We start from the raw sequence: 16,241 nt of genomic DNA on the forward strand, positions 1-16,241 counted from the left end.
GATACCTGAGACGCAGGTCAACCAGTAAGCTGCTGTGTTTCCTCAAGACACAAGATGATGTTGTGAATGAACAAGAGGGTGTGTATCATCTCTCGTTATAAGGGCCTGAGGCATGTTACTGCTCTATAGGTGTGTCTCTCTCTGTGCGTGTTGTGTAATGTGTGTGAAATCTCTGTTGTGTGTGTGTGTGTCTCTGTCTGTAGGTGTGTCTCTCTCTGTCTGTGTGTGTGTGTGTGTCTGTGTGTGTGTGTGTGTCTCTGTCTGTGTGTGTGTGTGTGTGTGTGTGTGTGTGTGTGTGTGTGTGTGTGTGTGTGTGTGTGTGTGTGTGTGTGTGTGTGTGTGTGTGTGTGTGTGTGTGTGTGTGTGTGTGTGTGTGTGTGTGTGTGTGTGTGTGTGTGTGTGTACAGTTGTCCTTTGAATACAGTAACACACTGATCCATGGTTAAACTGACAACGCCCTGCGGCTGTTGTATCCAGACACCTGAAACCCCCTAGTTTTATATGTTGTTTTATGTGCTATAAAGTCTGTGTGTTCCTGGGTGAGTGTGTATGTTATTGGTGATGATGGTAAATGTTATTGGTTATATCAGTGTTTGTGGTGATGATGGTAAATGGTATTGGTGATGATGGTAAATGGTATTGGTGATGATGGTAAATGGTATTGGTGATGATGGTAAATGGTATTGGTGATGATGGTAAATGGTATTGGTGATGATGGTAAATGGTATTGGTGATATCAGTGTTTGTGGTGATGATGGTAAATGGTATTGGTGATGATGGTAAATGGTATTGGTGATGATGGTAAATGGTATTGGTGATGATGGTAAATGGTATTGGTGATATCAGTGTTTGTGGTGATGATGGTAAATGGTATTGGTGATGATGGTAAATGGTATTGGTGATGATGGTAAATGGTATTGGTGATATCAGTGTTTGTGGTGATGATGGTAAATGGTATTGGTGATGATGGTAAATGGTATTGGTGATATCAGTGTTTGTGGTGATGATGGTAAATGGTATTGGTGATGATGGTAAATGGTATTGGTGATATCAGTGTTTGTGGTGATGATGGTAAATGTTATTGGTGATGATGGTAAATGGTATTGGTGATGATGGTAAATGGTATTGGTGATGATGGTAAATGGTATTGGTTATATCAGTGTTTGTGGTGATGATGGTAAATGGTATTGGTGATATCAGTGTTTGTGGTGATGATGGTAAATGGTATTGGTGATATCAGTGTTTGTGGTGATGATGGTAAATGGTATTGGTGATGATGGTAAATGGTATTGGTGATGATGGTAAATGGTATTGGTGATATCAGTGTTTGTGGTGATGATGGTAAATGGTATTGGTTATATCAGTGTTTGTGGTGATGATGGTAAATGGTATTGGTTATATCAGTGTTTGTGGTGATGATGGTAAATGGTATTGGTGATGATGGTAAATGGTATTGGTGATATCAGTGTTTGTGGTGATGATGGTAAATGGTATTGGTGATGATGGTAAATGTTATTGGTTATATCAGTGTTTCTGGTGATGATGGTAAATGTTATTGGTTATATCAGTGTTTGTGGTGATGATGGTAAATGGTATTGGTGATATCAGTGTTTGTGGTGATGATGGTAAATGGTATTGGTGATGATGGTAAATGGTATTGGTGATGATGGTAAATGGTATTGGTGATATCAGTGTTTGTGGTGATGATGGTAAATGGTATTGGTGATGATGGTAAATGATATTGGTGATGATGGTAAATGGTATTGGTTATATCAGTGTTTGTGGTGATGATGGTAAATGGTATTGGTGATATCAGTGTTTGTGGTGATGATGGTAAATGGTATTGGTGATGATGGTAAATGGTATTGGTGATATCAGTGTTTGTGGTGATGATGGTAAATGGTATTGGTGATATGTGTAAATGGTGATGATGGTAAATGGTATTGGTGATATCAGTGTTTGTGGTGATGATGGTAAATGGTATTGGTGATGATGGTAAATGGTATTGGTGATGATGGTAAATGGTATTGGTGATATCAGTGTTTGTGGTGATGATGGTAAATGGTATTGGTGATATCAGTGTTTGTGGTGATGATGGTAAATGGTATTGGTGATGATGGTAAATGGTATTGGTGATGATGGTAAATGGTATTGGTTATATCAGTGTTTGTGGTGATGATGGTAAATGGTATTGGTGATGATGGTAAATGGTATTGGTGATATCAGTGTTTGTGGTGATGATGGTAAATGGTATTGGTGATGATGGTAAATGGTATTGGTTATATGATGATGGTAAATGGTATTGGTGATGATGGTAAATGGTATTGGTGATATCAGTGTTTGTTGGTGATGATGGTAAATGGTATTGGTGATGATGGTAAATGGTATTGGTTGATATCAGTGTATTGGTGATGATGGTAAATGGTATTGGTGATATCAGTGTTTGTGGTGATGATGGTAAATGGTATTGGTGATATCAGTGTTTGTGGTGATGATGGTAAATGGTATTGGTGATGATGGTAAATGGTATTGGTGATGATGGTAAATGGTATTGGTGATGATGGTAAATGGTATTGGTGATATCAGTGTTTGTGGTGATGATGGTAAATGGTATTGGTGATGATGGTAAATGGTATTGGTGATATCAGTGTTTGTGGTGATGATTGTAAATGTTATTGGTGATGATGGTAAATGGTATTGGTGATGATGGTAAATGGTATTGGTGATGATGGTAAATGGTATTGGTGATGATGGTAAATGTTATTGGTTATATCAGTGTTTGTGGTGATGATGGTAAATGGTATTGGTGATGATGGTAAATGGTATTGGTGATATCAGTGTTTGTGGTGATGATGGTAAATGGTATTGGTGATGATGGTAAATGGTATTGGTTATATCAGTGTTTGTGGTGATGATGGTAAATGGTATTGGTGATATCAGTGTTTGTGGTGATGATGGTAAATGGTATTGGTGATGATGGTAAATGGTATTGGTGATATCAGTGTTTGTGGTGATGATGGTAAATGGTATTGGTGATGATGGTAAATGGTATTGGTGATGATGGTAAATGGTATTGGTGATGATGGTAAATGGTATTGGTGATGATGGTAAATGTTATTGGTTATATCAGTGTTTGTGGTGATGATGGTAAATGGTATTGGTTATATCAGTGTTTGTGGTGATGATGGTAAATGGTATTGGTTATATCAGTGTTTGTGGTGATGATGGTAAATGGTATTGGTTATATCAGTGTTTGTGGTGATGATGGTAAATGGTATTGGTTATATCAGTGTTTGTGGTGATGATGGTAAATGGTATTGGTTAATGGTTTTGGTGATGATGGTAAATGGTATTGGTTATATCAGTGTTTGTGGTGATGATGGTAAATGGTATTGGTTATATCAGTGTTTGTGGTGATGATGGTAAATGGTATTGGATGATGGTAAATGGTATTGGTGATGATAAAGTGATTTGTGTTTGTGATGATGGTAAATGGTATTGGTGATGATGGTAAATGGTATTGGTGATATCAGTGTTTGTGGTGATGATGGTAAATGGTATTGGTGATGATGGTAAATGGTATTGGTGATGATGGTAAATGGTATTGGTGATATCAGTGTTTGTGGTGATGATGGTAAATGGTATTGGTGATGATGGTAAATGGTATTGGTTATATCAGTGTTTGTGGTGATGATGGTAAATGGTATTGGTTATATCAGTGTTTGTGGTGATGATGGTAAATGGTATTGGTGATATCATGATGATAAAGATCAACAAAACCAATAGAAATGTCCCAGGGAGATCAAGTTAGATCTGGATGGGAAAATTCCTCTCATACTTCCTCTATGCTTCAAATGATGAATCAAGACAAACCAGTTCAAGTTGATTGTGTGGTAATATAATACCAGTCTTTCCTCTATAGGCGTAGATGTATAGATGTCTGCTCACTACCATTGCACTTGTTTACACTGAGCTGCACTGGGGTCAGAGAGCCATCGTGGTTACATCAAGACACTGAGCTGCACTGGGGTCAGAGAGTCGTCATGGTTACATCAAGACACTGAGCTGCACTGGGGTCAGAGAGTCGTCATGGTTACATCAAGACACTGAGCTGCACTGGGGTCAGAGAGTCGTCATGGTTACATCAAGACACTGAGCTGCACTGGGGTCAGAGAGTCGTCATGGTTACATCAAGACACTGAGCTGCACTGGGGTCAGAGATCGTCATGGTTACATCAAGACACTGAGCTGCACTGGGGTCAGAGAGCCATCGTGGTTACATCAAGACACTAAGCTGCACTGGGGTCAGAGAGTCGTCATGGTTACATCAAGACACTGAGCTGCACTGGGGTCAGAGAGTCGTCATGGTTACATCAAGACACTGAGCTGCACTCCAGAGATCGTCATGGTTACATCAAGACACTGAGCTGCACTGGGGTCAGAGAGCCATCGTGGTTACATCAAGACACTGAGCTGCACTGGGGTCAGACAGCAGCCATGGTTACATCAAGACACTGAGCTGCACTGGGTTCAGAGAGTCGTCATGGTTACATCAAGACACTGAGCTGCACTGGGGTCAGAGAGTATTTCATGGTTACATCAAGACAGAGCTGCACTGGGGTCAGAGAGTCCCGTCATGGTTACATCAAGACACTGAGCTGCACTGGGGTCAGAGAGTCGTCATGGTTACATCAAGACACTGAGCTGCACTGGGGTCAAGTGTGAAGTCGTCATGGTTACATCAAGACTGAGCTACACTGGGGTCAGCAACATTGCCTCTGCATGGCTTCATCAAGACACTGAGCTGCACTGGGGTCAGAGAAGCCTTCAGATGGTGACATCAAGACACGGTGGAGCTGCACTGGGGTCAGACCTGCAACCAATCAGAGTTACATCAAGACACTTAGCTAAACTGGGGTCAGAAAAGCATACATGGTTACATCAAGACACTGAGCTGCACTGGGGTCAGAGGGTCTTCAGCCTGGTTACATCAAGACAATCAACTATGTAACACTGGGGTCATAATTGCCATCACCCACAGCGAACCTCTCGGGGTAAGATGTTCTAGTGATGGGAAACCGGGGCTTTCTGAAGCCATCGGGGCTTTCACCAAATTGTGCCATATGATTGTTCATTACACTGAGCTTTAACACAATCCACATTAGTGACATCTGCTGGTCATCAATGAAAAGCAGTGTTTGATGTTTATGTACGTGTTTTTCCCCACACTATTCATCACATCTCCCACAACGCAGAGGTCAGTCGCGAGTCTTCGTAGGCAACGACAGTCAGTTACCACATTGCAGGTTCGCACTTTCCATCCTGTTTCCCTTTTTTTGCGGTCAAAAACTGAATCGAAGAGCCATTATCTAAGATGCTTTAGACATAAGCTTATACTATTGTCAATAATGCGAACTGTTTAAACAACAAAGTGCAGAAAGTGTTGCGTCATAAAACGATTTTCTAAATAATATTAATTCGTTCCGGATTCTGATTCGGATTCGGATTCTGATTCGGCCACTCTTTGTGTTCTGGGTATCAATAGTTCCATCATTAAGGTTTTCACACTGCGCTTTTATCGGTGGGCGGACTTTTATTTTGAACAGAGCAAACCAGGAAGTGGTGTGATGACGTCACGTGATTAACATGTGTCGAGAGCCGGGGGTGGGTACGGTTTTAACGGTCAACTTCAGACACGATTAAACGTCAACAACTCGAATCGATCCTAAACAGCAAACATCGGTAGAATGAATTTGTAAGAGCAATTTTCCCCCTCGCACAAAGACGCTCCTCTCCATGTGGTGCTAAACGTTTCCGCGTTCAATAGCTAACTAGCTGTCTGTAGCGAGTGGAACACATGGATCACTTTGTTTTGTAACTTCGGTAGTTAGCTAATTATTATCATGCTCCTGTCATCGTTTATACATTTCAGCACAGCATCCAGATGCCTTCCAATAAAAACATGTACGCGGTGTTGCCAATACAGTGCAGGAAGGAGCGTCCGTAGAGTCGATACCCCAGTGTTGTTGAAGAACGCATTGACTTTCAACCGCAGTGGTGGACACGGCGGAAAGCAACAACACATTGGGTTGAAGAGCTCGCAGAAGAGATGCTTTTCATCTGAATGTGACGAGGTTGGTCATCAGCATGAACATGGTGATGTGAGAGTGAGGTTCGCTCCGAGTCCAACAGGTAAAATAATGCAGCGAATTTGTTTGGGGAGAGGGGGGTGTAGACTGATTGGGATTTGAACCCAGGAAAGGCTGTTGATGGCTAAACAATCGGATGAATAATCAGGTGTGTTAGTGCTGGGTTAAAGGCGGCACAGTGCATATAGCTCTACAACCCTTGGGTTGGTTTTGAGCCGTGGCTAAAAGGACTACAGGGATTAGGGACGCAGATATAACCTGTACCTGCTATAACACTACTGTGACAGTGATGCCACCTAGCGGGACTGTGACAGTGATGCCACCTAGAGGGACTGTGACAGTGATGCCACCTAGAGGGACTGTGACAGTGATGCCACCTAGAGGGACTGTGACAGTGATGCCACCTAGAGGGACTGTGACAGTGATGCCACCTAGCGGGACTGTGACAGTGATGCCACCTAGCGGGACTGTGACAGTGATGCCACCTAGCGGGACTGTGACAGTGATGCCACCTAGCGGGACTGTGACAGTGATGCCACCTAGAGGGACTGTGACAGTGATGCCACCTAGAGGGACTGTGACAGTGATGCCTAATAGACAGTGATGCCACCTAGCGGGACTGTGACAGTGATGCCACCTAGCGGGACTGTGACAGTGATGCCACCTAGAGGGACTGTGACAGTGATGCCACCTAGCGGGACTGTGACAGTGATGCCACCTAGCGGGACTGTGACAGTGATGCCACCTAGAGGGACTGTGACAGTGATGCCACCTAGCGGGACTGTGACAGTGATGCCACCTAGAGGGACTGTGACAGTGATGCCACCTAGCGGGACTGTGACAGTGATGCCACCTAGCGGGACTGTGACAGTGATGCCACACTGCAATTAACCTCTAGGTTTCCTACACCTGGGGGGGCTGCGTACAGCTCTCTACAACTATAATTAACCTCTAGGTTTCCTACACCTGGGGGGGCTGCGTACAGCTCTCTACAACTATAATTAACCTCTAGGTTTCCTACACCTGGGGGGGCTGCGTACAGCTCTCTACAACTATAATTAACCTCTAGGTTTCCTACACCTGGGGGGGCTGAGTACAGCTCTCTACAACTATAATTAACCTCTAGGTTTCGTACACCTGGGGGGGCTGCGTACAGCTCTCTACAACTATAATTAACCTCTAGGTTTCCTACACCTGGGGGGGCTGCGTACAGCTCTCTACAACTATAATTAACCCGTGTCTCTCTAGGTTTCCTACACCTGGGGGGCTGCGTACAGCTCTCTACAACTATAATTAACCCGTGTCTCTCTAGGTTTCCTACACCTGGGGGGCTGCGTACAGCTCTCTACAACTATAATTAACCCGTGTCTCTCTAGGTTTCCTACACCTGGGGGGGCTGCGTACAGCTCTCTACAACTATAATTAACCCGTGTCTCTCTAGGTTTCCTACACCTGGGGGGGCTGCGTACAGCTCTCTACAACTATAATTAACCCGTGTCTCTCTAGGTTTCCTACACCTGGGGGGGCTGCGTACAGCTCTCTACAACTATAATTAACCCGTGTCTCTCTAGGTTTCCTACACCTGGGGGGCTGCGTACAGCTCTCTACAACTATAATTAACCCGTGTCTCTCTAGGTTTCCTACACCTGGGGGGCTGCGTACAGCTCTCTACAACTATAATTAACCCGTGTCTCTCTAGGTTTCCTACACCTGGGGGGCTGCGTACAGCTCTCTACAACTATAATTAACCCGTGTCTCTCTAGGTTTCCTACACCTGGGGGGCTGCGTACAGCTCTCTACAACTATAATTAACCCGTGTCTCTCTAGGTTTCCTACACCTGGGGGGCTGCGTACAGCTCTCTACAACTATAATTAACCCGTGTCTCTCTAGGTTTCCTACACCTGGGGGGGGCTGCGTACAGCTCTCTACAACTATAATTAACCCGTGTCTCTCTAGGTTTCCTACACCTGGGGGGCTGCGTACAGCTCTCTACAACTATAATTAACCCGTGTCTCACTAGGTTTCCTACACCTGGGGGGCTGCGTACAGCTCTCTACAACTATAATTAACCCGTGTCTCTCTAGGTTTCCTACACCTGGGGGGCTGCGTACAGCTCTCTACAACTATAATTAACCCGTGTCTCTCTAGGTTTCCTACACCTGGGGGGCTGCGTACAGCTCTCTACAACTATAATTAACCCGTGTCTCTCTAGGTTTCCTACACCTGGGGGGCTGCGTACAGCTCTCTACAACTATAATTAACCCGTGTCTCTCTAGGTTTCCTACACCTGGGGGCTGCGTACAGCTTTCTACAACTATAATTAACCCGTGTCTCTCTAGGTTTCCTACACCTGGGGGGCTGCGTACAGCTCTCTACAACTATAATTAACCCGTGTCTCTCTAGGTTTCCTACACCTGGGGGGGGGGGCTGCGTACAGCTCTCTACAACTATAATTAACCTCTAGGTTTCCTACACCTGGGGGGCTGCGTACAGCTCTCTACAACTATAATTAACCCGTGTCTCTCTAGGTTTCCTACACCTGGGGGGCTGCGTACAACTCTCTACAACTATAATTAACCTCTAGGTTTCCTACACCTGGGGGGCTGCGTACAGCTCTCTACAACTATAATTAACCTCTAGGTTTCCTACACCTGGGGGCTGCGTACAGCTCTCTACAACTATAATTAACCCGTGTCTCTCTAGGTTTCCTACACCTGGGGGGCTGCGTACAGCTCTCTACAACTATAATTAACCCGTGTCTCTCTAGGTTTCCTACACCTGGGGGGCTGCGTACAGCTCTCTACAACTATAATTAACCCGTGTCTCACTAGGTTTCCTACACCTGGGGGGCTGCGTACAGCTCTCTACAACTATAATTAACCCGTGTCTCACTAGGTTTCCTACACCTGGGGGCTGCGTACAGCTCTCTACAACTATAATTAACCCGTGTCTCTCTAGGTTTCCTACACCTGGGGGGCTGCGTACAGCTCTCTACAACTATAATTAACCCGTGTCTCACTAGGTTTCCTACACCTGGGGGGGCTGCGTACAGCTCTCTACAACTATAATTAACCCGTGTCTCACTAGGTTTCCTACACCTGGGGGGGCTGCGTACAGCTCTCTACAACTATAATTAACCCGTGTCTCTCTAGGTTTCCTACACCTGGGGGGGCTGCGTACAGCTCTCTACAACTATATCTACGCTAAGAAGTATGGAGGGAGTTTCATCTTACGTATGGAAGATACAGACCAGAGCAGACTGGTGCCGGGAGCTGCTGAGTCTATAGAGGATATGTTGGAGTGGGCTGGTAGGACAGACTTAATAACACACACCTACACATACACACACACCCACACACACACACCTAAACACAGACCAGAGCAGACTGGTGCAGGGAGTGGCTGAGTGTAGAGTTCATGCTGGGGTGGTCTGGTAGGACAGACTGGTGCAGGGAGTGGCTGAGTGTAGAGACTGGTGTAGGACACTGGGGAGTGGCTGAGTCTATAGAGTTCATGCTGGGGGGGTCTGGTAGGAACAGAGACATATTTAGATATTAAGGAGTTTGGCCATATTTAGATATTAAGGAGTTTGGCCAACTTTTACAACAGACGTTAGAACCCGTGAGCGTTCCAACACATTCCAAGTATTTGGAATCTAATTCAGATTCTAGACATTCAGTTCCACAGCATTGTTTACATTCTAGAACACGCTGTGGACTCCGACCAGACATAATTGCATTTTTGCCCATGTAATAATGGGGGCTAACGTGGATACCGTCCGTCTCCATCCTACCCTCCCCAGGTATCCCCCCAGACGAGGGTCCCCGTGGAGGAGGCCAGTACGGTCCCTACCTCCAGTCCCAGAGGCTGTCCCTGTACAGCCAGGCTGCTGACTCCCTGGTCCAGACAGGGAAGGCCTACCACTGCTTCTGCAGCCAGCAGAGACTAGAATTACTGAAGAGAGAGGCCCTACGCAGTGGACAGACACCGCGGTGATTTGACTACACACACACACACACACACACACACACACACACACACACACACACACACACACACACACACACACACATACTTTTTATTTATTTGATTGAACTTTTATTTAACTAGGCAAGTGCGGCCCCGCCCTATGGAACTCCCAATCACGGCCGGGTTGTGATACAGCCTGGAATCGAACCAGGGTCTGTAGTGACGCCTCTAGCACTGAGATGCATGGCCTTCGACCCGCTGTGCCTCCTCGGGGGCCCCAATAACATGGATGAGCCAGCTACCTGACTATCTATTGTCTGTCTAATAACATGTTTAAATAGACAAATACTCACTCACACGTTACTGAACATTCCTCTACTGCAGGTATGACAACAGGTGCAGACACCTCCGCCCAGACCAGCTAGAAGAGAAGCTGGATCAGAAGGTCCCCCATGTGATCAGGTTCCGTCTGGAGTCTGGAGTAGAACCCTTCAACGACCTGGTCTTTGGCTGGAACCGTCATGAGGTGGCCCAGGTAAACCTGCAGATATGTGAGATAGATAAACACAAGCTGTACCGGCAAGCAGTGTGACATTTTTTAAATGTTTTTACATTTCCGACGCCCCGGCAACAAGTAACCTCAGATTTGCAAGTGCTTTTCTTATTTCAAAACACATATAATTGAAAGTCCGCCTCCCATCCCAAGTTAAAGGAGACCTCGTATTAATCTGATGGTTCCCCACCTGGAAAATGTAGTAGATGGATAGAGAACATCTACCCCTTCCTCTTCCCAAAGGGATATTCAATCTGCTTTTTAATTTTTGTTTTACCCATCTACCAATAGGGGCCCTTCTTTGCAAGGCATTGGAAAACCTCCCTGGTCTTTGGTTGAATCTGTGTTTTGAAATTCACTGAAATACAGATAATTGTAGGTGTGGGGAACAGAGATGAGGTAGTCATTCAAAAATCATGTTAAACACTATTATTGAACACAGAATGAGTCCATGCAAATTATTATGTGACTTGTTAAGCACATTTTTACTCCTGAACTGATTTAGACTTGTCGTAACAAAGGGGTTGAACACTTAACTGACTCAAGACATTTCAGCTTTTCATAAAAATAAACAAAATTGTTAAAAAAAAATTAGAATAACAGAATTCCACTTTGACATTATGGGATGTTGTGTGTTGGCCAGTGACGGACATAAATATCCATTTTAATTTTGAATTCAGGCTGTAACACAACAAAATGTGGGGAAAAAGTCAAGAGTGTGAATAGTTTCTGCTCCAGGTTGAAGGAGACCCTGTCGTGTTGAAAGCTGATGGTTTCCCCACCTATCACCTGGCTAACGTAGTAGATGACCACCTGATGAAGGTCAGCCACGTCCTGAGAGGATCAGAGTGGCTCATCTCTACCTCCAAACACCTGCTGCTCTACAGGTACACACACACACACCTGCTGCTCTACAGGTACACACACACACCTGCTGCTCTACAGGTACACACACACACACACACACCTGCTGCTGTACAGGTACACACACACACACCTGCTGCTGTACACACACACACACACACACACACACACACACACACACACACACCTGGCTAACATAGTAGACGACCACCTGCTGCTGTACAGGTACACACACACACACACACACACACACACACACACACACACACACACACACACACACACACACACACACACACACACACACACACACACACACACACACACACACACACACACACCTGGCTAACATAGTAGATGACCACCTGCTGCTGTACAGGCACACACACACACACACACACACACCTGGCTAACATAGTAGACGACCACCTGCTGCTGTACAGGTACACACACACACACACACACACACACACACACACACACACACACACACACACACACACACACACACACACACACACACACACACACACACACACCTGGCTAACATAGTAGACGACCACCTGCCTCTGTACAGGTACACACACACACACACACACACACACCTGGCTAACATAGTAGACGACCACCTGCCTCTGTACAGGTACACACACACACACACACACCTGGCTAACATAGTAGACGACCACCTGCCTCTGTACAGGTACACACACACACACACACACACACACACACACACACACACACACACACACACACACACACACACACACACCTGGCTAACATAGTAGACGACCACCTGCCTCTGTACAGGTACACACACACACACACACACACACACACCTGGCTAACATAGTAGACGACCACCTGCCTCTGTACAGGTACACACACACACACACACACACCTGGCTAACATAGTAGACGACCACCTGCCTCTGTACAGGTACACACACACACACACACACACCTGGCTAACATAGTAGACGACCACCTGCCTCTGTACAGGTACACACACACACACACACACACACACACACACACACACACACACACACACACACACACACACACACACACACACACACACACACACACACCTGGCTAACATAGTAGACGACCACCTGCCTCTGTACAGGTACACACACACACACACACACCTGGCTAACATAGTAGACGACCACCTGCCTCTGTACACACACACACACACACACACACACACACACACACACACACACACACACACACACACACACACACACACACACACACACACACACACACACACACACACCTGGCTAACATAGTAGACGACCACCTGCCTCTGTACAGGTACAACACCACACACCAGGCCTCACACACACACACACACACACCTGGCTAACATAGTAGACGACCACCTGCCTCTGTACAGGTACACACACACACACACACACACACACACACCTGGCTAACATAGTAGACGACCACCTGCCTCTGTACAGGTACACACACACACACACACACACACACCTGGCTAACATAGTAGACGACCACCTGCCTCTGTACAGACCACTGTACACACACACACACACACACACACACACACACACACACACACACACACACACACACACACACACACACACACACACACACACACACACACACACACACACACACACACACACACACCTGGCTAACATAGTAGACGACCACCTGCCTCTGTACAGGTACACACACACACACACACACACACACCTGGCTAACATAGTAGACGACCACCTGCCTCTGTACAGGTACACACACACACACACACACACACCTGGCTAACATAGTAGACGACCACCTGCCTCTGTACAGGTACACACACACACACACACACACACACACACACACACACACACACACACACACCTGGCTAACATAGTAGACGACCACCTGCCTCTGTACAGGTACACACACACACACACACACACCTGGCTAACATAGTAGACGACCACCTGCCTCTGTACAGGTACAGGTACACACACACACACACACACACACACCTGGCTAACATAGTAGACAGGACCACCTGCCTCTGCCTCTGTACAGGTACACACACACACACACACACACACCTAACTAACATAGTACACACACACACACACACACAGACGACCACCTGCCTCTGTACAGGTACACACACACACACACACACACACCTGGCTAACATAGTAGACGACCACCTGCCTCTGTACAGGTACACACACACACACACACACACACACCTGGCTAACATAGTAGACGACCACCTGCCTCTGTACAGGTACACACACACACACATTTGTAGAATACTAATATTCAGAATACATTTTATTCACTCTTTTCAAGATACGCAAGGACACGTACAGATACAGAGCAAAATAGAATAACATGGCAATTATGAGCATGAGAATATCAGAGGCAATGGACTAAAATGTAATGTACGAAGTACAAAACGGTGGGTTGCTTTGTGTTATGTTATTGTTGTTATTCCAGGGCTCTGGGCTGGAAGCCCCCTGGTTATGTTATTGTTGTTATTCCAGGGCTCTGGGCTGGAAGCCCCCTGGTTATGTTATTGTTGTTATTCCAGGGCTCTGGGCTGGGAGCCCCTGGTTATGTTATTGTTGTTATTCCAGGGCTCTGGGCTGGAAGTTATTCCCCCTGGTTATGTTATTGTTGTTATTCCAGGGCTCTGGGCTGGAAGCCCCCTGGTTATGTTATTGTTGTTATTCCAGGGCTCTGGGCTGGAAGCCCCCTGGTTATGTTATTGTTGTTGTTTCTGGGCTGGGAGCGCCTGGTTATGATATTGTTGTTATTCCAGGGCTCTGGGCTGGAAGCCCCCTGGTTATGTTATTGTTGTTATTCCAGGGCTCTGGGCTGGAAGCCCCTGGTTATGATATTGTTGTTATTCCAGGGCTCTGTTATTCCAGGGCTCTGGGCTGGAAGCCCCTGGTTATGATATTGTTGTTATTCCAGGGCTCTGGGCTGGAAGCCCCTGGTTATGTTATTGTTGTTGTTCCAGGGCTCTGGGCTGGAAGCCCCCTGGTTATGTTATTGTTGTTGTTCCAGGGCTCTGGGCTGGAAGCCCCCTGGTTATGTTATTGTTGTTATTCCAGGGCTCTGGGCTGGAAGCCCCCTGGTTATGTTATTGTTGTTATTCCAGGGCTCTGGGCTGGAAGCCCCCTGGTTATGTTATTGTTGTTATTCCAGGGCTCTGGGCTGGAAGCCCCCTGGTTATGTTATTGTTGTTGTTTCTGGGCTGGAAGCCCCTGGTTATGTTATTGTTGTTGTTATTCCAGGGCTCTGGGATGGGAGCCCCTGGTTATGTTATTGTTGTTATTCCAGGGCTCTGGGCTGGAAGCCCCCTGGTTATGTTATTGTTGTTATTCCAGGGCTCTGGGCTGGAAGCCCCCTGGTTATATTATTGTTGTTATTCCAGGGCTCTGGGCTGGAAGCCCCCTGGTTATGTTATTGTTGTTATTCCAGGGCTCTGGGCTGGAAGCCCCCTGGTTATGTTATTGTTGTTATTCCAGGGCTCTGGGCTGGAAGCCCCCGGTGTTCGGACACCTTCCTCTCCTCCTCAACAGAGATGGCAGTAAGCTCTCCAAGAGACAAGGAGATATCTACATACAGAGTTTCCAGAGGAGTGGGGCCCTACCTGAAGCACTACTGGATATCACCACACACTGTGGATCTGGCTTCAACAGTAAAGAGAGGGGGGCAGGGGGATATCTTTATACAGAGAAGTAGTGCACTTTAGAGGGAATAGGGGTCAGATGTAGTGCACTCGAGGGAATAGGGGTCAGATGTAGTGGACTATAGAGGGAATAGGGGTCAGATGTAGTGCACTTTAGAGGGAATAGGGGTCAGATGTAGTGCACTCGAGGGAATAGGGGTCAGATGTAGTGCACTCGAGGGAATAGGAGTCAGATGTAGTGCACTTTAGAGGGAATAGGGGTCAGATGTAGTGCACTCGAGGGAATAGGGGTCAGATGTAGTGGACTATAGAGGAATAGGAGTCAGAAGTAGTGGACTATAGAGGGAATAGGAGTCAGATGTAGTGGACTATAGAGGGAATAGGAGTCAGATGTAGTGGACTATAGAGGGAATAGGAGTCAGATGTAGTGGACTATAGAGGGAATAGGAGTCAGAAGTAGTGGACTATAGAGGGGTCAGGTGTAGAGGACTATAGAGGGAATAGGAGTCAGATGTAGAGGACTATAGAGGGAATAGGAGTCAGATGTAGTGGACTATAGAGGGAATAGGAGTCAGATGTAGTGGACTATAGAGGGAATAGGAGTCAGATGTAGTGGACTATAGAGGGAATAGGAGTCAGATGTAGTGGACTATACAGGGAATAGGAGTCAGATGTAGTGGACTATAGAGGGAATAGGGGTCAGAAGTAGTGGACTATATAGGGGTCAGATGTAGAGGACTATAGAGGGAATAGGAGTCAGATGTAGTGGACTATATAGGGGTCAGATGTAGAGGACTATAGAGGGAATAGGAGTCAGATGTAGTGGACTATATAGGGGTCAGATGTAGAGGACTATAGAGGGAATAGGAGTCAGGTGTAGTGGACTATAGAGGGAATAGGAGTCAGATGTAGTGGACTATAGAGGGAATAGGAGTCAGATGTAGTGGACTATATAGGGGTCAGATGTAGTGGACTATAGAGGGAATAGGAGTCAGATGTAGTGGA

At 46.1% G+C, this 16,241-nt stretch overlaps 1 protein-coding gene across 3 annotated transcripts in view; it reads left to right on the forward strand.

Annotated features, from left to right (window-relative positions):
• The first annotated feature begins 5,602 nt into the window (after window positions 1-5,602).
• LOC124019560 (probable glutamate--tRNA ligase, mitochondrial) overlaps window positions 5,603-16,241 on the forward strand; it is a 30,336-nt gene continuing 19,697 nt past the window's right edge. For 2 of the 3 annotated variants that reach the window (XM_046334925.1, XM_046334927.1), the window contains exons 1-6: window positions 5,603-6,192; window positions 9,303-9,458; window positions 9,953-10,142; window positions 10,504-10,654; window positions 11,399-11,559; window positions 15,073-15,245. In XM_046334925.1, coding sequence (XP_046190881.1) covers window positions 5,904-6,192; window positions 9,303-9,458; window positions 9,953-10,142; window positions 10,504-10,654; window positions 11,399-11,559; window positions 15,073-15,245 — 1,120 coding nt within the window. In that variant the 5' untranslated portion in view covers window positions 5,603-5,903. The remainder of the gene's footprint in view (window positions 6,193-9,302; window positions 9,459-9,952; window positions 10,143-10,503; window positions 10,655-11,398; window positions 11,560-15,072; window positions 15,246-16,241) is intronic. The other variant, XM_046334926.1, reaches the window with a different exon arrangement.

This window comes from Oncorhynchus gorbuscha, unplaced genomic scaffold (assembly GCF_021184085.1).
Source record: "Oncorhynchus gorbuscha isolate QuinsamMale2020 ecotype Even-year unplaced genomic scaffold, OgorEven_v1.0 Un_scaffold_631, whole genome shotgun sequence".
Classification (NCBI taxonomy): domain Eukaryota; kingdom Metazoa; phylum Chordata; class Actinopteri; order Salmoniformes; family Salmonidae; genus Oncorhynchus; species Oncorhynchus gorbuscha.